Raw genomic sequence first — 21,557 nt, forward strand, 5'->3', positions numbered from 1 at the left:
GCAACCAGAAACATGGGGCGAGGTTTACGTACAGTGAACACCAGCGTGTAGTCCGTTGAAATCAGCCACCGGCAACAATTACACACGGGCCATTGCAGTCCTCGGACACTAACCTCAGCAGGAATAGGTGTGTCGCATGTCGGAAAGTTCGTCAGCACTACAGTTCAGTGAGCAATAACCATGCCACAACCAACCAAAGCGCACAGCTTTGGCTGCATCGGCTTCAACTGAGTAGTTCTGTTAGCAAACTTTACCACGCGCACGAAGCCCACGCTAGCCACGCGTTTACCAACATCAACAACCACAAATACACAATATAAAGTTCGTCTATACCGCGCCTATGTCGCACGACCACGCACGAAAACTCACCGCAGCTGCCTGCCGGCTAAAGAGTGGCTAAAGGGCTAAAGTAGCCAACCGCAGCTGCTGATGCAGTTGATGTCGATGAGGTTAACAATAAGAGCGGCCGGTGAGTATTAAATTTTTCCACCCGCCGGAAAAACAAAATAACGCTCAAACTTGTGTCACTTGTGTCTTTGCGCAAAAGAAGCAAAGCGTTTCGGGATAGAGCCGTTGGAAACGCGGATGTCGGAACAAAAACCACCTGTTGACAAGTAGAAGCTGGAAACGAACAGAAACTAGCCCTGCGAACAAATAGGGGCATTTAGTTATTTAAACAAAAACAAAGGTGTCTACATAAATTACCGTCACAGAACAGCAAATACAACGAATCATTGTAGGGAATGACTAACACACACACAAAAAAAGAGGACGGTAAAGGTGATAACAAGACGACAAGGAAGTAGAGAGCAGTGGCACCCGCATCATCGCGGCACGCGCGGCACCCGCTGCAGCAGACGCTTCCTCCGCGCGCCGGGCCGTCAGCCGTTACATCGCTCAGATTCCGTCTTAGCTAAAAATCGCCGGCAGTTGCTGATTATGGCGTCGTATTTTGATGAACACGGCTGCGAGCCACTGGGTCCTGGTGAGCAACCGAACCACTGGCTCCATTTGGCAAGGTACGCACTATTTTGCGTGTACATTTGAACGTAACGCGATGACTTGCAGAACTACGCAGGTCCAGTCCCTAATTTTTTCTTTTTCGTTCTAGGCTGCTTATTGACGGTGGATTTAGAGCCAACTTCGATGCGGAGTACCACAGGTAAATGTGTGCCGTTGCCAGTAAGAGAACAAAATTAACGTAATCTACCGTGCGGTGCGAATTGCACGGGGATGTATCCCTTCATTTTAGGATGTTTCCTGACGAGCCGCACAAGCCGCCAGCTTCTAAACAAGCTGTGCAGTCGCTGAAACGAGCACCCGTGGAAGAAGCAGGTAAAGTAATTCGTTGAAATGCCTTCCGCATGCGTACAGCCACGATCAGCTGTCCTCGCGGCATATTTGTCAGCATTAACAGCGCTGCGCCTGTGGGTGTGCGATTTCAAAAATATTGAACCAGTTGATAGCATATGCTTGCAACTGTGCAATACTTAGGACTGCCAGCATTCACTCGAGTCGTTCTTGCTGGTCCTGCGTCCACTAATTCGATTGCATGCAGGAATTGCTGCCACAGTACCCTTTGCATGTTACAGGACAGTATGCATGTTAGTGCCTAGCCTGAGGGAAAGGCGGAAATCAAGTTCGTGCTACGACCCGCAGTCTCCTCGCCCCTATTTTCGTTAAGCGCTCGACCGTTAGCCTTAATATGTCATACATACCTACTTCTGAGTTTATTTGACCAATGCCACACTTTTCATGAAACATGCATGCATGCTTCCAGACCTACAGTGTGTGCACCGAATCATGAAGCAGTGCGCATGAAGGTACAAGGTCATCGCAGAGATAAGCTTAGTGTGAGATCAGTGACCGTGAAGCCAGTAACTGCCAGTCAGAATGGCAAAACTAGGAAGGAACGCCACTTGCGCAGTGCTAGAAACTTATTGTCACGTTACGGGGACAACAAAGCTTCCTGAGCCAAATTTTTAAAGGGTGAACTGCCCACATACCGAAAATAGTTCAGAGACAGCAGTGTAGTGACACATATTCTGCGGTTGTTTGGACTGGAATTACCACGACTTGTTGCAGTGCTCTTTTTAAATGTAATGATCTTTCTGGGTAATAAGTGTGTAACCGACTACAGTCTGTATGTGCCCAGCAGAACTGCAGATGCTGTGTCACGATCATTCACCAGCACTGTTGTTACTCGTGGCTTACAAGGCTAAATGTGACGAAACAAGGCCACTAATGACAGCACTGCAGCTTTGGCAGTAAGGGAACAAAAAATGGTTGAAAATACAAGCACAATGAAATCTCACAGAACTATTTTACCTAAAAGAAAGGCAACTGTTGCATAACTGACATGTTTGTGAGCTTCTCCAGCAGCGACTTTTCTTCACACGATTATATGGCTCCATATCTCTTCGTTACCTCAAGTCTTCACTTGTTCTTTGATGACCCACTGTGCTTCATGACTAATGCAATTGCATGCACATGTATAAAAAGTGCCATGCAGGTCAGATAAATTCACTTGAAAGTAATGTAATCTCCTCAGTCCTTTCTAACATGGTATTGTTCTTCATGCTTAACATTTGCCGTGATGAAGTGCGTTGTGCAAGCTGGAAAATTACAGGAGAGGTACTACAGCAGATTTGGCTGCAGGCAGGCAGGCTCTATAATGGGGAATTTGAGCATTGTACGGTAACTGCATTGTGCAAAGGCAGGAGTCCTCAGAACATAAATGGCAGCTGCATAGACATTGGGTTTCGACAGCAGAGCAGAAGACAGGCATGTGGACAGAAGTCAGTGACTTGTTTCATTTACTATAAAGGAGGACTCTATCACAGCATAGATCGCATTTGCTAGCCTTGAAGGGTGTTAGCCCATTCAAAGCACACTGCCATGAATTCACAGCGTGCTAAACATACTCGGAGCGCCCACATATACTTGGAGTTTGGTAGTATGCTTTGGTGCCAGTAGTGTGCCTAGCAAGCAACGTTAATAAAAGTGCTTGGCACCATTGTGAGGAAGCTGTGCAAAGAAAAAGGGACCATGCATGTACAGCTGCTAGCTGACAGTCAACTTGTTTCTCATCTTGTGGAATTTGTAGTGAGAACAGAAAATCTGCCTGCACTTGCTGTGCCTTTGAAGATTGAAGGCTGCCTGTGCCATTACCAAACACTTGAAATGCATGTTTTGGGCAGCTAGTTCCGATTTGTTGCAAAGTCACGGCAATGGGTATGCATCATTGTAGGAATGCGAAAGCATGTTACTGTTTTTTTGCATTTCATCGTGACATCACGCGTCAACTCCAGTCAGGTGACTGTATTATGATATCACATTTTTTTGCATGTCATCCAGACATCAAGTGACCTTGCCACGTGACTCTAGTACGACGTCACACATTTTGGACATCAATTTTGGTCCAAATTGTCCAAGGTCAAATTTTGGGGGTCACCTGGGTCAAATTTTTTATTCTGGTTACGATATACTACGCCATTATTAAATTGTACCTCATTGACACAATTTAACTCTGATTATGAGGTCACGTGGCATGGCACCACTTTCGATGGACACATTCTGCGGACAGCTTCTGGTGGCAGGTTTTGCTTCTCTGAGCTATATAATGCTTTCGCTTTAAAAAAGTGTAAAGTCACTCTTGTGCAGGAGAATTTTTGTGCTTCTCCCAGCAAATAACGAGTGCTAACAGGGTGTTACAAGCCGAGTGGTTGAGACGACGCCTCATCTATTTCAGTGCCAGCCACATCACTTTCTTCCCAATGGGACCCCATTGGATGCCTATGTTCATTTGTTTCTCGTGATATAGCACCACTTATGTGGAAAGGAGGCAATTATATCATAGTGTGAGCTGCTGGCATGGCTGGCAAATGCTCCTGTATGAACCGCTGCCTCACAAAGAAAAAGATAACAGAAATTTGCCTATTTCCTGTGGTATGTTGCAAGTTGCTAGGTGGGTATGTGGGGTTTAATATCTCTAAGCGACACTAGGGTACACCGCAAAGGATGGCTGTGGATTAATCTTGAGCACCTAAGGGTTTCTAATGTGCCATCGTTGGTCATGATCCTCTGTCACAATTTAGACCAAACATTGTGAACTGGATAATGGAAAAAAAAAATGCCACGATGACACATTGTCGTATCACACAGCTTTTGAAGAATAAGGGTGTTAAGATTTGTCTGGACCCTGGAGGAAGGATAAGAAAAACTTCACTGTTTCCATATGGGATCAACTGCATCTTGGGATGGGCCTAGGGGTGTCTTGAGCTTGCATAGCCCTTCTCATAGCTGTGCATCTGCATGTTACTTGTAAATATGTATACAGTGCACAAAAGTGAAATAAGAGCGAATCACTACACGTGTTCATGTCCATGCAGATAAAAGTTGCTCCATTTGCTTGAAGAAGTATGGCCACGAAGAAGTTGTGACGGAGCTGCCATGCTGCCACTTCTTCCATGATGACTGCATTCTTCCATGGCTGCAAGTGGTGTGTATGCACATTTGAACTAAAAAATTTCTGTCCAGCTAAGTGCATAGCTTACTTTGACACAGGCTACTGAAATATAGCAACACTGATGCCTGTATTCACAAGCATTATTTTTGGTAAGACAGCAGGCTTCAGATTTTGAATCTGAGCAAGCCAGAGTGCAGGAAAAGGTATTGGTCGGGTGTGCTCAAACTATGAACCGAAAGGTTTCTTAGTTCAAATTTCTGAGAACAACATTTTCGCCATGATTCAGATATTAAAAGCCCAGGAAAAGCAATGAAATTGGCAGTGCATGAAAAGACAGTATGTGGCGCCTTGATTTTAAAGGGCAACTCTGGGTTTTTTTGAACAGTTTGAGTTCATGGTCACTTTAATTTTTAGCGCCCTCTTGTCACTGTTTTTAAAAGCGATAATTATAAAACAGCAAAAAAAAAAGGGCCACCAAAACTGGGCTTCAGGCCTGAGGCAATGCTGTGTATGATAGTGACATCACAAACATAAGCAAAACTTCTGTGCGTGTGCTGTGTGTGTGTTAAATGACTGAACTAGCTACTGAATTCAATGAACCCATTCATAAACTGGCCAAAATGACCATAAACAAGCCCAACACTTCTTCAGTGTGCAAGCGCAAAGCAGGTATCAAGGTTGGTAACGTTTGTGGCATAGCAAGTTGAAGGTTGTCCATAGAAATTGCTCCAAATGAGCAGCTTTAAAATAAACTTGTGCAGAAATGAAACTCTACATGGCTGCAGTGTTAGGTATAAAGATCTGAATATACAGGAGAAGCTGCAGTAAAGGTTTTGTTGAAATGTGTGAACCTTGGAACGTCTTCATAGTCGCCATTTAAAAGTTCCTTCCGGTGAAAGGCCTTCATAAGCATGGTCTTTCACTGCTTTTCTCCTTTGTGTCTATTCAAGGCTGCAACAGTGAAGTACACTGGTTGAAAATTCTCCCCCACTTCAGTGGCACACGTTTCCTGTTCACAAGACAAGGGCCCCGAGGCCAAGCATACGCTGTAAATGTCTAAGTCCATGCTTTTCAGCAAGAGCTAAGCAGAGTTTACATGGCTGGCGTGGGCTGGAAGTGCCCATTTTATACACATGGGATAGTCAACATGCACTGGTTCCTCCTGCAGGATGTTTCACTCTTGGTGATACAAAAGCACTGTTAGATCCAGGCTTCCTGTTTCTTTACATTTGCTACCATGTTTCTGGGTCACTTTCATTGAAGTCACAAGGTGAAATAAGCCTAGTGTGGGTGCAGATAGGTAGTTAAGTTTTTCTATTAGGCTGAAAATACTTGAACTTCAAATATTACAAGCTATCATACAGTGGTCATGACTTTGCATGCTGTGTGTCATATGAGTGGTTATGACCTGTCTGTGTGAATGTACTGTCGCACTCAGTATTGTTGAGTGAGGCACTTAATTATGAGCGGCAACGCACCAAATGTGGTAAGAGCTCAGTTCACAAAGCAGTACCAGCCAGTGGTGCTGGAAAACAATCCATTTAGCAGACATTGAAAGGAGCAGAGTATCCTGAATGTTGGTGCAGGTTTGGTGCTCTTTGCGAAGGTGCACTGAAGTAGAAACCTCGGTTGGTTCACTGCTGATGCGTTGAAGGTCATATTGAGTGCATCTGCACATCTCCAACACCATCCGAAATGCTCTTTAATGCAGCCCCTTAGCCATATAGTGCACTTCAATGAACGGAACTCGTCGAAAATATCACAGTCCAACTTCATTCCCTGTTAATCGTGTATCTGGGGCTACACGAAATATTTAGCCTCATATACACCCGTGTTTTAAAAATTCTCAACTGCGCTATAGCTGCTTTTGAAGAGGCTTGCAATAATCATCAACCTAAGTACTACATAACTGATATGCTGGCCAATACACTGGCTTCTGACATGTGCAAGACTGAAAAACCTACACCTGAAACACACAGCTGAAACAGTTATGTAGCGTTTCAGGTGTAATTTTCAGGTATAGGTGTAGAGATGAAGGAATCCTAGACATTGAGTTAACCCTTTCAGACGTCACTTATCATTTCAATTCAGAACAAATATTCTTCTACCTAAATAATACACCAGTGGTTAATTTTTACAAGCATGTTCAAAATTTCTTGCTGCCAAATAGTTTGAAACTGTAATATTAAAACGAACACTACGGACAAACTAAAGTTGGGCTGCATAAACAGATTGTTGCATTCTGACAACGGAAAGACCACTCTGGCCAAAAAATGGTGCTTTTATAAGCTAGAAAAGACCAAAAGACAAAGTATAGACATTGACACTGGTTTTGGGGGATAGAGTACAGAAGCTAGGCTACGCTGCCATTCACTTCAAAACGATGGCAACCTGCACTTTTTGGTAAGGACATGAGTTTGAACTGACTGGCGCGATTTGTTTTTTTTTATCCAATTTACTCCCCAATAAATGCATTTTCGGGTTAAACATCTATATAGGCATAAAGAGGCTGAGAATTAATTTTTAGTGAGAATAATGGGTGGAGTTGTCTTTAGTGTCCCTTTAAAGTACTACGATCTGTTAAAGTAACACCGCAGGGTTGTGGAACCTTTTTTTTTTTTTTTGAAAATGCACATGACACCAGAAATTAAGAAAACACAATTGACGATAGTACTGGTGGAAAGGTGGTGGATAGTACTAGTGGTGGTTTGCAAGACAGTGGCAAAGGACGCGATACCATGCTCACTGGTTTGAAAAATATTATGTGCTGCATTCACTTGTAGGCATTGCAATATGAAATAAGCTAAATTCACCTGAAACAAAGAAATAAGTGCTAGATAGAGCACACACTCGAGTAAATGCTGCGAGTTCGCATTGCACACAATCCGCCCTTTTCGCAAGGCCACGTTGCGCATGCTGCAGGTTCTCTTCTCCTCCAGCTCCACTGGTTGGAAATGAAACTGCCAGCTCCTATTGCGCGTGTGCAGTTCATGTTATTGACAGGTGCTTGTGACAGATGGTGGCAGCTGTCAAGCACACACTTGCCACTTTGCAGGCACAGCCGGCTCCTCATGGAACCAAATCGCGCCTGCGTCTCCCACGTTTGTTTGTTACCAGTAGCAGACGAATTTTCACCACTCCCCAGAGGGTGCCTCATTATGTGAGAAAGGCGGATTGTGTACAAAGCGTCTTAAAGGGACCCTGAAACAATTTCAGTAGCCATATTCTAAAGCAGCAAATCTGTAGAGGTGGTCTTTGTTAGTATTTGAGTCAAATTTGAAGGCTCTTGCTTGGATCCTATAATATACAAACAATTTAAAAAATTGCTGTTTGGGGCAACTAGGGCAACACCTCACCACACATTCTTAGCCACCCCTACCCCACCAATGTAAAGTGGGTGATCTGGGCGAGCCTTCTTATTGAGCATGCCCAAGTGATGTGCGTGGGATGAGGCACAGCAGGCTGCAGTCACAAACCATTTTTTCTTTTTTTTCTGGCAGGTCGGCGTGTATGAGTTGAGGGGGGAGAGGAGGAGCATCATTTTTATTCGCTGATAGCCTCAGTGTTAAGATCGGAGCTTAAATACTTCTATAGTGCAGTTACAACTGATGGAATACTGCTTGCTTTTGCGTTTTTCTTAACCTCAGTAAATAAAATGTCATGGTCCCTTTACAGCATTAATACTTGCTTATGCACCGTGACAACAAGATCACTTGGTTTTAAAAAGTCATCTCAGTATAAGTGATCACTGACTGATAAAGCATTTCGTTTTAGCTTTCCATAAGTTACTGCCTGAACAGAGATATTTCTTATCCACTTTTAATGGTCATCTATTACAACATTGAGGGGAGAAGTTTGAATGAGCATCTGTGAAACTCAGCACTGTGAACCATTTGTACGTTAAGTGCTTACGCTTTTCCTGCACTGCATCCTACCATGTGCAGGTGAACACCTGTCCAATGTGTCGTCACGAGCTGCCTACGGATGACCCGAACTACGAGGCACTGAAGGCTGAAAAGGCAAGACAGCTTCATTCCTTTGAGCTGCTGGGCTACCTGCAGCCCCAGTGGTTTGAAGCTAGCTTTGCAAACAATTACTGCGCTATCTCGTTGTGACTATAACTGGTCATGCTAATGATAGGGTTCAGAACTTTTAAAAATTTGTAAAACCAGTTTTAAGCTAGCATGAAAGTTGTGTGTGGCCATTAATTGGTTCACAGTGCTGCGAGTCTAGGCCTCACCCGAGAATAAGGCTGCATTCTATGTGCAGTAATCGGACACCCAGGCCAGAACACAGCCCGACTAATGTTTGCTCACCTGAGGTGGACAGCATTAACCATACCCAGCTGCCTTGAAAACAGCAAGTAACACCTCATAGAATCGCAATGTTACCATGGAGAGTTGCGTTCTGCCTGTGCAGGAGCTGATCAGCTATTAGAGTGGCCTCGAAACATAGCAGCTGAGCTCAGTCTAGTTAGCAGAGCTGGTGCATTCGGGAAGTTGTTTCTGCTTCTTGATAGTGATGCGAACATGGGTACAGCACGTGTAATGCAGAATTTATTGCAAGGCAAGAAATGACTTCCTTGGCAATGTGGGTATGATAACGGCTGGTGCAATAAACAAATGTGCTTGCTTGGCAATAAATTTGTGGACGGCACAACACGGCAGGACGGCACAAGTTTCACTACAGTCTGGACGAAATGGTGGTGTTGAATACATACTGTTTCCAGCAGACGTGAAAATGTGCAGCAAGTATAAATTATTGCTTTTCGCAGTTGTGACGACTGCACTTCTTATGGCAATCAACTTTGTGTCATTAAAGCCTTGTGGAAAAGCAGCGTGTACAAGTGTAAGAAAGTTGCCTTGTGTTATATCACTATTTCATAAGTGCGGAAAACCTGTGGGTTTTCCTGACACTCCTACCCACCACTCATGCATTTGTTACTCAGTTCTCCTACACAATCCCACCTGCCATGCAGGCATTTATTCCCAAAGGGGGATGACATGTGACCACAAAGCACTAGCATGACTAGCTCAGAGTGGATGCTCATATCGCATATATGCACCAAAAATCAGCAGAAAGAGATGAAGCTTTCAGCTTGTACATGAAGCCAAAATTATGAAACTGCTAAGGTGTTACGCAAATGCAGATTTCTGAAAAACCCGCAACACTAATTTATGCTAGCACCAACCTTGCCCTGCCGTGCACACTTAACAGACCAGACAGTAAAAATCAAAAAGGGCACATATTGAACTAGTGCTTCTCCTAGACGCCACTCACCATTTCTGTGAAAAATAAAAAAAAAAAAAAATTTTGTTCCTTGCAGGTCTAAAGGTAGCCAATTAACCCAGTTCGCTATGAAAGACATCTACTAATCATTTCCTACAGGCATGTACACAATCGTATCCAAGCATCCTGATGGTCACTGAATTGTGACATGGGCCAGTATAATATGACTATTACCTCTTACAAATCCATTTTGTTGATGTCACCTTCTGTATCACCTGTTCTATACAGGCAATGATGGGCATGGCAGCCCTTGAGCCAATTATAGGAGGCAGAAAAGAATAAAAATAGAACAAGCGTTCTCTAGCAGAAAATCTGACATTATTTTTGGGAACTGCAAAACCAATCAAATTGGCTTTGGTGAATTTAAAGTGGCCAGTGTCCTTTCATAGAGCTGAAATGCAGCCTGCCAGTTGAAGCCAGGAACAGTTGTTTGACTCCAATAGGATGCCAGGTATTTTTTTTTTTTTTTTTAATGCAAGCCTGAAAATAGCCAAGATGTCTTTTTTTTAAAGAAAATTGTTCACTTAATTTCCCTGTGGCCAACTCCATTCCTGAAGGCCAACTCCTTCCACGTCTAGATTCGCATTATGAAAACTGGCAGAACTGTAGTAGTCACTTTCCTCTCAGTCGTCTCCCCCTTCCCCCCCCCAACTGCTCATTACTCAGCACAGGGTTGCATAATAAATATAACTAAAAGTGCTTTTGAATGAAGTCTGCTTCAGAAAAAAGAAGTTGCTCCAACCTGTGCAAGCAGGCATCAGACAGATAATGTCACCCACCATCTCCTCGACTATCCAATACAAAAATGAGTTGTTCATCATGTGAAAGCTTCACCACATAGAGGGATTGCCTTTATATTCTCTCTCAACTCCTGGTCCATTGGGACAACATGCATATGCAGATCAGTGCTTAACGGGTCACTTCCTGTTAACACAAAAATCTCCCACTAACTAACTGCACGAAAGATTAATATAACAGACTGTGCACATAACCACATATACAGTGCTCTAAGAGTTCTTGTTTCTTTAATCTGCATTGCGTAAACATTGCACTTTTTTTTTTTAAGTTGTCCAGATTTCGTGGTTGTTTTTCTTCAACAAATTTCGCTAGTAATCTGCCTCTCTACTTTCCAAAGTCTCTATTAATGTGCACTTTGTAGTTAGAACAAAGTTTCAGAAATTTCCAGGCGAACTATTCATATTCAGATCCCATACCTCAAAAGATATATTTTAATGTAGAAAATGCTTGCAATGACTGAAATGCTGACATAATAAATGCTGTAGCAAATTTTAGAATTACCAGAAATTATTTACACCTTGCAGACACTGCCCTTTCTTTGTTGGTGCAGGTAACGAGCCTGTCATGCACAATCCCGTGGAACACACAAAAAATAAAGCTGCATCAGTACTGTTTTGTAAAAATGGCAGTTTGTGTAAAGATGCTTACACATTTCAGTTGCTCTAACAAATAAACGAAGGTTTAGCTGAAGACCATTTATGCAAAATATATCCCACACCATCATCCCTTCAAGTAAGGCTAGGTGTTATAACCCATCGGGAAACATCCATCTTGAACTTGATGCCGAGCCCAAGTTTTCCGCTCTGCAGTGGTGGTGGCTCAGTAATGTGTGTAAATGAGCAAGCCAATGAACATCACTGCTGTAGCAGCAGTCTTCCACAGCCCTCTGTTCCTCTGTACAAGTGTTGTCCTGAGAAACTGTCACACATAACTGCCTCTGTAGATTCATACCAACTACATCACGTCCATGAACAGCTGAAAAACATTGTGCCATTCCTTTTAAAGGCAGTGGACGGCAGTTTAGCCTTTAAAAAGAACTGCTTTGCAGAAAGCTAGTAGCAGGAAACCACACCCAACATCACTATAATCGGATACAACTTGAGCCTGCAGTGAAGCTCCACGCACAAATTCCTCCACGGCAAAAAAGTAGTTTGTTGTAAAAATTTTTTTTTTCACCTAGGCAAAAAACAAATCTTAAGAAAAATTATAAGCTCTAGAATTTGTACCTGTCTAGTTTAATATAGTCAGACTTCAAAAAGTTGATATTGTTTACTGTTGCAATTGGCCAGCAGAGTTATAGATGGGCGCCGCAGACCGTGGCCCAGTATTAGCAACTGCGTTTTTTTTTTTTTTTAGTTGTATCCTACTATAATGCATCTGTAATCTGTAAGCAATACCTAACCACCAATTGCAGTTTAATGTTGTGCGCTGTTTCGTCAAACTCTAATTTTTTGAGCTAGAAAACTGACAATCTATCCCCCTTACCAACAGCTAGCTTCAGTAATAGGACGAAAAGTTCTGGCCCATTTCTTTAGATGTATGGCAAACACACGAATATGCATCTCCACAAAGTCACTGTTCTTGACAGCACCTGTGCATTGCACCATTCCAAAATCCAGCACGTGGCAACAAACCGAGAACTGTGTTCTTCGAGTGGTGCCTAGGTGTAGAGCTGCCAAGAAAGCGCAGCGTTGCCACTGAAGTGGCGAGAGTTTTGAAATCCTCTTGGCAGTCATGATGACCAGCAGTTCTTAGCCAGTGGCTGCCTCGGCAAGGAACGAGCTAAGCAGCCATGAGATGCTGAATTTTACAGCATGGGCTACCTAGCAAGTTCCTTGTTTTGCATAGTCTTGGGGCATTAGCTTTTCTAGAGAAGCCACATAGCACTGTATCCCTGGCTACTGGGAATGCTCAGAAATGGGCACTGCATGAGACGCAGGTGCTGGCATCAGCAGTCAAGTGCTGAAGGAAGAGCCTAGGAGGTAAACGAGCAGCATTTTCACTGTGCTGCTTGCTGTTATAATGCAAGGAAGCAATCAAACCTGATAAGCAAACAAGCTGTGGGGAAGTGTCGGACCTTCTCTATGAAGGCCTGTGTACTTCCCGTAACACAGAGATCATTAATAGAGCCAGACTTCCTTCTTTGTAAAACTCTTATGCCAACAGCATTAATCGACACTGCAGACTCTAAGACAGCTGTGCTCAACTTCTTTGTGGTTCTATATTAAAGATGGACACCTCGCAAAACTTTTAAATTAGCTTTCGTCCATGGCAGAAAACACCTTCAGAGTGGCACCGGTAGTCGGGCTTTGGTAGGGTGCCTCAATACTGCTTGTATCGAGGCATCCCAGGCTTTGGGGAAATAATTATGTGCAGTGTTAGTGGCTTCTAACCCACATTCAGGTGTGCATACTGATTTTATACTCTTCTCTGCATGCAGTAGCCTGTCAGTGCTGCACAGCATTCCCAACCCAAGCAGGGTGCCGAGGACTACATCATCTTGCACGAGGCACCAGCCTTAAGACGCTTTACGGCTGCTCCTTAATGCTCCGAGCAAAACGTCACTTTTCAGTGCCTTTGCAAACACTTGTCTAAGCACAGTCTTCCAATGCCTCTGTGCTGTCTAGAATGCGCATCAGTGTTAAAGTTGATGCTGAAAAGAGTCTCTGAAATCCTCACGTTCTAATAACTGTACCCCCACCCCCAACATTGACTGTCAGCCACACAAGACTGGGCAAGTTTTCAGTGTAATGCAACCAGTGCTTCTTGTGCTGGAAGCATTAGTCAGCAGCAGCCATGAAGCTTCCAAGGCTGGTAGCATATAGAAACAGGTCATGGTACTTTGGAAAATTTTCCAGTGACTGCAGGTATAAAATTCTAGCACTGCCTTTAATTACTGCCCCAAAGCTAAGCCATCGTAAAGGAATGTGTGCTGTACAGGGAAGCAGACTTAATTTCACAAAGGGCCGACGCTATAACTGACGAGCAGTTCACTGCTTGATTAGGTGTACTTGCACTGACAGTAACCATACGCCATGAGCATGTGTGGTGTACAATGTCTGTGCACACTGAAGAATTCCAGGTGGTAGATGCTAATTCAGAGCCCTACACTGTGGTATCTCTCATACCCCATATAAAGCGTTGAGACATTAAGAAACCCACATACCATAGCACATAAAGCTAAGCCACCAATGTGCATAGGGCCATTTCCGCTTACCTACTCTAGGAGCAGAATAAACATGGGCACTGTTCCAAAATTGGGTAGCTCAAGACCTTTCTCATCACACTAAAAATTGCAGTAATGCACTGACATTCACAAAACATTGTTCTGTATTATAAAATAAGGAAGTCTGAACACGCCAGCTGGAAATTATTGTGGAAGAGATAGCTGCACTGCAATGCCTAGCCACTATAGCAGTGACTGCATTCGTTATACCTGTGCCACATGCACACAAGTGACAGCAAATGCCTAATGCCTTAAGTTTGTTAATGCCACTACTGAACTTGGTGCTCCACATCCAGATTTAATTCCATTATATGTACAATCAAAGACTAAAGTCCCCAAAACACACAAACTGGTAGTTCCGGACCACACCTGTGGGCACGAAAATTAAGACTTGGCTTCTCTAACGTGCGATAGTTCATTAATTCAGGCAATCTTTGCCACACTGTTGAAATTATATGCCAAAACTGCTATGCGCATGTCCTGGAGACTTTTGTCTCCGACAGTGCGTCACAATAACGCCTGCAAGACTAGAAAATTTTACTGATAACAAACAGTGCTCATAAGCACAAATATCGTCAATTATCTTGGAACAATACAGCTGTTGTCAGCTGACAAAAAAAAAAGTAGGCATAAACTCTCGTTAGTGTTTGCACAAAAGTATCAGTCAGTAAAAATAACGTTTGCAACAAAAATGTAATAGACGCGCCTCATCCAACAAAGTTCGAAGACATCTGCCACGTAAAAGGAGGTTGTTTCCAACGGTTTTTTTTCCTATGCACATGGAACGGAGACGAGAATATGCATTTCTCCGGCGAATGAGTAGTAGCAAACTCAGTAGGGCGACTCTTAAAACATAGCACAAAAAAAGACTAGGATGACAACGTACACGACTAGCGCTGTCCCATTTGTTGTACAAGATCCACAAGGCCTTCGCAAGATAATTTAGCACCAGTGTAGCATCAGTAGGGAGAGTACACTTTTCTCTGACAAATGAAGGTTCGCTTTATCGGGATTTAACGTCCCACAGTGACTCAGGCTATGAGGGACGCCGTAGTGAAGTGCTCCGGAAATTTCAACCACCTGTGGTTCTTTAACGTGCGCCGACATCACACAGTACACAGGCCTCTAAATTTCGATGCAGGCGAAATTTTACAGCCCTGGCCGGGATCGAACCCGCGTCTTTCGTGTCAGTAGCGGAGCGCTGTAACCACTAAGCCACCACGGTGGTTGTGCTGAAGTATGTGGGTTGCGAAATGGCAGCAAGGTTAATGCCATTACATTTATCCACATGACACCGCACAAATGGCAATAAAAGGCATTAAATTTGTTCATGTGGCATAGGTATTGCTCATCTATGGAAGAACACTTTTTTTTTTGTCTGTGCACGCAGTCATGCAACATGGAGCTTACTTCGCACATTTGCAGCAGGTTGTGACAAGCTCTGCAGTAGGACTTAAGTGAATCGTCCCTCTCATGGGGGTGCAGCAGCCACCAAGGTCGCACAATCATTTCTTGTGGGGTCATCTCGAGCACATGTGTGCGCGAGCTACGTACGCTAGAGGATTTGTGAGGAGTACATCCAGTGCAAGATCCAGGCAGTCTCCTCAGGTTCTGGCCACCACCTTCAGGAATAAGTAGCATTAGGTTCAATTGTTTCGACACCTGGGGAAGCTAATCTCAGCACACGTTGCAATTGCCTCTTTGCTCACTAACACACACATTAATGGGAGGCACTCATGAGTTCATTATACTGCATACTTCAAACAGGCACTTCTTAAGGAACTTTCAGTGACATTTTTACACTAGTACTCGTCCACACCCAAGCTCTTCACCAGACATCCGCCAACTCCAGCTAAGTTTTCCTTCAAATGCACCACACCAAAACACCAGAGGCTATTCTGTACAGTACGTGTTCCATCAAAAAACAGGCCAGTACCATTCAGATTCCCTCTTTACATACATTTGCTTGCTTGAGCCAATGATGAGAGCAACTGAATGGCAGCAGCCAAGATACTACTAAGCCGAATGGATGACAGTTGGCAAGGGCAAGTGAACTCTTCCCTTCACAACTGCACCTACTTATCTCGTGTACAGCACTACACAGCTGGAGATTGGACAGGCTGCCCAAGAAACTATTGAAAGCTCCATGCCTAGAGTTCACATTCATTCACAGCATGAAGTAGCCATGTCCCAGTCACGCCTGGCAGAAGCCAAATTTTACATGCTTCCAATACTAAATGAACTTTTCAGTGCTGTTTAACAATACCCCATGGATTAGTTCCAATCTGCAGCTGTACAGAACAGTACAAGTACGTTGGTAGCAGGTGAAGATTGGCTTGGCTGCGGGAACTGCCAATATGCATTGTTTGTTGCACCAACCTTTGGCAGTGCAGGGTTTGGGCATTAGGCAGAGCCATGCAATGTCTGATTGCCGAATTTCCATTCCAGGGCCAACCCAGCAAACCCTAAACCCAGTAACTCCGTAAGAGCCTCCACAATCCTGCAAACAGCTGCAGGAGAGACGCATGCAATTCTTAAGGGCCGCTGGTATCCGACGTGCCTTGAAGCAACGAAGCCCACACGCGATGGGAAAGGGAGACCAGTGGTAAACACACAGCATGGCAGTAGAACACACAACAATTGTGGTCTAGTCAGCAATGTGGGGACGCAAGGCACAAAAAATGCCAAGTGTGGGAGCTCGTATCAAGGCACATCGAACAGAGGCAATGCACCAGCAGCCTTGCTTTTTTTACTCTTTGCTAACTGCTCTTTCCTTTTACAGGAACGAATGAAGCAGCGCCAAAAGGCCCTTGAAGAACTGCACAACTCCATGTTTGGATGACTAAATCAGCTTTACTGGAACAGTGAAAAGAAATGCATTCTATGTACAAATCAGTGGCTTTTGTTGTTTTCCTCGATGAAGGGTGGGGGCAGGCAGAACACTGAACATGACAGGAATGATGCTAGCAGTACCGCTCTTTAAAATCTGTCCTTGTTGCTTGCATGGAGATGTGAGGGGGGGGATATGAGAGGAAGCAGCACAATGGGAGTCCGGTCATCACTTTTACATGCTCCCCCGTTAACGACTGTAGGGGTGGTAGCCTCCACCACCACCAGCGCCACCGCCCCCACCGCGGCGCGTCTTGTTGTAGTTACTCTGTTGTTGGCCTGCAAACAACAGAAAGTAAGATTAATGGGGCCATCAGATCGGAAACATGTCTGCGTAGCTACTGGGCTAACAACATAACCCCACTGTCAACTGCCGATGCGCATTAACACTGGCCCCAACAGTAGTTATTAACATTAGGGAGCAAAGAACACTGACTACACCACAAGTTGCTTGTGCACTGCTACCACCACCAAAAAAAAATGGCACAAGCGCCAGCTGTGGCAAGAAACAAGGGGTGCTACATTTATTCAACTACACGGGAAAAAAACAAGCAACATGGCGGCAACAATAGCAAATGTACAATCTCATCCGGCAAACCCCCAGCTACCTACCGTATCCGCTTCCGTAACCCCCCTGGCCGCCGCCATAGTTCCACCCGGAGTAGTCGTAGCCTCCGCCATAGCCACTGCCATAGTCGTAGTTACCATAGCCACCACCGTAGCCCTGGCCATAGCCGCCACCATAACCCTGGCCATAGCCGCCGCCGCCGTAACCGCCACCTCCATAGCCTTGGTTGCCCCAGCCTTGGTTCTGGTAACCTGCACAACAGAAAACAGAATCTGAGTTAACTGACCGATTATGTACGAAACTTGTTAAGGTCGCTCGTAGAGCGAACAACCGTGATCGATCAAGTAAGAAGCTTGCTTGTCAAGGTCGCTCATACAAACTCCAGGATCTAAAAGCCTCAATACCTATGCCGGTTTCAACAAAAGCGCAACTTACCACCTCCTCGTCCACGGCCTCCTCTGCCTCCGCGTCCTCCACGGCCACCAGCTCCGAAGCCGCCACCCCAACCGCCGCGCATGCCTCGGGCATCTGGCTTGGGTGTCGCCTTCTTGATGTCGCATTCCTTGTTACCAATCTTTTGCTTCGGCTCCCGGCAGACGAGATCCACGGAGTCCTCCCGCTCAAACGTCACGAAGGCGAACTGCCGCCTCTGGTTCTTTGCCTTGTCAAATGGCAGCTCCACGTTCTCCACCTGTGGGCAGGGCAACACAAGACAAAATGACACCACTCCCTTCGTTTTTTGTGGATCATGGCTTGGCACCATTCAAACTGAGGCCTGGTTTGAATGAGTGCCAAATGAAACAGATTCTAACTGGCAGGCATGGAGCAAGTGTCCTGCTGATGACAGCGAACTTGCTACCAGCCAGCACAGCTTGAACCTGTTGTGTACTTAGAAGGGGGGGGGGGGGCACAGCTGGGTCCCCCCGTCGTTCCACAACTGCTAATTATACACAAACCCACACTGGACAGGCAGTCGTTAGCGCTGAACATGTCGGGTTTTACTCACAGGGCCAAACTTTTCGAAGTAGGCCTTGATATCAGCTTCTGGCATGTCAGACTCCAATCCACCAACAAAAATCTTCTTGATCCCGGGACGCGCCTTCGCGGGCTTTGGGTCGATCTGCTTGCCCTTTACCGTGTGTGGTGTCGCCTTGAGCACCTGCAGGTTAAACAATCAGTTGACACCAGCGTTCCAAGGCGGCACAAACCATGCTGGTAATTTGACCACTTACGGCTTCAATCGCGTCCTTCGCATTGAACGTGACAAAGCCGAAGCCTCGAGATTTGCCTGTCGTGGGGTCTGTCTTGATGTTGACATCTACAACGACGCCGAACTTCGAGAAATACTCCCGAAGATCCTCTGAAAGGTTCAAGCACAATGAATTGCAGCCGGGAAGCACTAGAGCACAAACAATTAACGGCGAAACCCTTACTGTTATCAGTGTCCCAGCTAATGCCGCCGACAAAGAGTTTCCTGGAAAAAAGATCATTTCTAGGCTTCAACGTTATGCAGGCACATAAGACCGCGGTAGATTACAACACTAAAGAAAACGAGTTTACTTACGTTACCTTTACATTACACTGCGGACCACACACAAGCCAAACATACACTTCTCTTAGGGTGCAGACTTTACAGCAACAAACGAAGCTTACAAATGGCAGCAACTGCAAGTTGAAACACTTAAGAGAGAATGGCATTCCAGTTAGTAATTGGGTCGCTGCAACTGAGGCTTTACTCTTCTTTATCTTGCTTAGAGGTAAGGACGTGCTACTTCGGCAAATCCTCCATGTGGGAGAGAAGGGGAGAGAAAAAGCACTCGGCGCACAACTAGAGGCGCTTGAAGTCATCGAAGTTGTAGCACAAATTACATTGCTTAGTTTGGAGAAACTCAGCAAATGTACCATTGTGCCAGCGCTGCGCATCATGTTCCTGGTGTGTTGAGATGGGCACACCTGTCGGAAATGAAAGCAGCGTTAACATCCATCGACATGGGCGACACAGCGCGAGCCCTACACCGTAGACACGGGCCCCCGCGCTCCGGCCGATAAGGAGCGTTACGTTTAACACTACTCGGGGACACCTCCAGATAGCAGCACCGATTATCTGCAAAGAATCCATTAAATTTAACACTATGTGTTAATTCATGAGCATACATGAGAGATCAACAGTAACAAGGCTGCAGCAAAGGCGCGCGCGCATGCATCAAAGCATCACAAGAGAACACTTGGTGCGCTGGGCGGGACCGGCGATCGATACCGGCGACATTACTCAAGTCAAAAAAATGGGCCGCACACACAAAACTACTTCAAAATATATCGCAAACCAAGTTTGCAGCACCGAGAACCGTCGTCAGCACAGGCTTTTGGGCGCCGATGGCAACGTGGGCTGAAGGATTACACAGGATTGAAAACAAAATGGCGCTACCGCTCAGAGGGAACAAAGGGGGCGACCGACGCCATGTATGACAAGCGCTAAGACACAAAAATACTCAAACGTGTTACAGCAAACGCATATTTCACACAACAAACTGTAGCGTCAAGCACAACTCGACAAGCAATTTAAATGATAAAATATGAGAAGCCACAGTGTGATATTTACCTCTCGTCCTCGTTCGTCTTCCCGTCGGAGCCATTTTGGGCGGCTTCATTAGTCTGCCCATTGCCTTCGCCTTCTTGCTGGTACTGGCCATCTGTGAACTGGCCGTCGTTATACTCGCCGTACTGTCCGTCAGCCGAAAAATCTCCCTCACCGTAGTTCCCTTGCTGATCGCCGTCCGCCATTTTTTTTAGCTACTCTCTGCTACACACGATCTCGACGACACCCGCACGGTAAAGAAGAAACGACGTGCGGCGCTCTCTCTTTTATAGCAACAAGTCATGTGACCCCAACGAGACCCCTCATTGGCTGAATTACTTAGCGTCCCATGGAGCTTTTTTCCTTTTTCTTGTGCGGCAGCAAAAGTCAGTTTGAAATTCGCTTGTAAAAATTTATGAAACTTATGCCACTAAACTACTCATAAAATTTTGAGAGCGCCTGAAGAAACGAAATGCTGTACAGCGCTCGAAACGAACGATTTATTAGTTGCCAGACCACGGTGAATCATATTCACTGCAATGTGCTGCAGTAACCCGGGAGTTGACAGATCTATGGAAAATGGTTTAAAAGTTAGAGAGTGGTGCTGTAAAGACGCTTTGTGTGTTTCGCTTCGCTTTGACATCAAGCGTAAAACGAAATAAACCACAGCTTCACGTGTACACCCGAAGCCAGGGTGCCGGCGTAGGCGACGAAGTTTTATTACTTGAGAAAACTTTCGGAAGCGCTGCAGCATGATCCGCCGCAATTTTTGTGCTTAGGGGCATAAGTATGCTTCTAGTATTAGGTCCGGTGTCCTTATGGCCTAATAGCTACTATCAGAATCCGTGAACAGCACCTGATCTTGATAGCCTAGACTTGACACCGTGAACGGCGTGCTATTTTTTTTTTTTTTTTTTCCCGGCGTTCGACGGCGAACCCTTCGTAGCCTGCTTTTATAAATGGACCCGCCAGCTAGAAACGCGTGCAGTGCTTCAGCGAGGGAGTTACTGTTGTAGTCGCAGTCGCTTAGTCGCATCTATTTTAAAACGACGCAGTTCAGCGGCAGCGAATTCGAACTGCGTAATTCGGCGTGCAACTCGCCGCCATTTGAAAACAGGAAGGCATATCCATCGGACGCCGGCTGCATTACGAATGCCTTCGAAAGCACGCTAGCGGTTCAGGTTCCCGCTCAAGATTGAATCACCACGTGATAGATGATGTATTAAAATAAATGAATGGCTTTGTCAAAAGTTCACTGGAAACAAAGTTCACAAAGATCGCGTTCGAAGCAAAGCGGCGCGGGGCGTTTTCAGCGGATCAGCGGTTAACTCAAGTGATCTGTAATGTGCTCTACGGCACGCTTCGCAGCGAAATGAACACCGTTTGACCTCTCATCGCGTTTTGTCTCAGCCGTAAGCTGAAGGCAAGTATCTCGCAACACCTGCGGCAACAGATGTGCTGCGCCGGAACAAAGGCGACGCCTCAAGACAAGTGTCAGTAATGCGTTGCCCACTCATACTGAGTAGATTTTAAAGAACTGTACTCTGTTATGATGCACTCCACTGACAACTCGAAATCATTTTCGTGGCATATTAAGCCATTCTGCTGTGCCCAGCAGGGAGCGGACACAAGCAAGCATACATGTGAGTGAACAGCGAGACGGGTACAGCGAAGCCATAAGCGGCGCCGCTGCAACGCTTCAAGTAGTCGTCCATGCATGATCATATTGCCTTCTCACTAGCGT

General features: G+C 45.2%; 3 protein-coding genes across 13 annotated transcripts in view; 1 reads left to right on the top strand and 2 right to left on the bottom strand.

Annotated features, from left to right (window-relative positions):
• The window catches only part of LOC149353744 (lysine-specific demethylase 8-like), a 46,769-nt gene extending 30,298 nt beyond the window's left edge, over window positions 1–16,471 (bottom strand). For 4 of the 9 annotated variants that reach the window (XR_016291039.1, XM_089582779.1, XM_089582777.1 and 1 more), the window contains exon 1: window positions 15,192–16,471. Coding sequence is in view for 4 of the 9 variants with exons in the window: in XM_089582779.1 (XP_089438905.1) it covers window positions 15,192–15,422 (231 nt within the window). In the remaining 5 variants the exon portion in view is untranslated. The other 5 variants (XM_089582785.1, XM_089582782.1, XM_089582784.1 and 2 more) reach the window with 5 other exon arrangements.
• On the top strand, window positions 770–16,816 carry LOC149353745 (E3 ubiquitin-protein ligase RNF181-like). The gene is made up of 6 exons (XM_089582789.1): window positions 770–1,019; window positions 1,112–1,162; window positions 1,253–1,335; window positions 4,392–4,501; window positions 8,413–8,487; window positions 16,564–16,816. The coding sequence occupies exons 1-6, from the start codon at window positions 940–942 to the stop codon at window positions 16,621–16,623; spliced, it is 459 nt and encodes a 152-aa protein (XP_089438915.1). The 5' UTR covers window positions 770–939; the 3' UTR covers window positions 16,624–16,816.
• Window positions 16,615–20,086, bottom strand: sqd (RNA-binding protein squid). Of its 3 annotated transcripts, none has more exons than XM_089582787.1 (7): window positions 19,838–20,086; window positions 18,672–18,712; window positions 18,471–18,598; window positions 18,245–18,397; window positions 17,674–17,929; window positions 17,283–17,489; window positions 16,615–16,949 (listed from the first exon to the last, which is right to left on the bottom strand). In XM_089582787.1, the coding sequence occupies exons 1-7, from the start codon at window positions 20,017–20,019 to the stop codon at window positions 16,861–16,863; spliced, it is 1,056 nt and encodes a 351-aa protein (XP_089438913.1). In that variant the 5' UTR covers window positions 20,020–20,086; the 3' UTR covers window positions 16,615–16,860. The 3 variants fall into 3 exon arrangements, with proteins under 3 accessions (XP_089438913.1, XP_089438914.1, XP_089438912.1); XM_089582788.1 differs by having other exon boundaries at window positions 17,376–17,489; window positions 18,672–18,730; XM_089582786.1 differs by having other exon boundaries at window positions 18,672–18,730.
• Window positions 20,087–21,557: the final 1,471 nt, after the last annotated feature.

The sequence above is a fragment of the Amblyomma mixtum genome, chromosome 3 (genome assembly GCF_055824585.1).
Source record: "Amblyomma mixtum isolate Tamu chromosome 3, ASM5582458v1, whole genome shotgun sequence".
NCBI lineage: Eukaryota > Metazoa > Arthropoda > Arachnida > Ixodida > Ixodidae > Amblyomma > Amblyomma mixtum.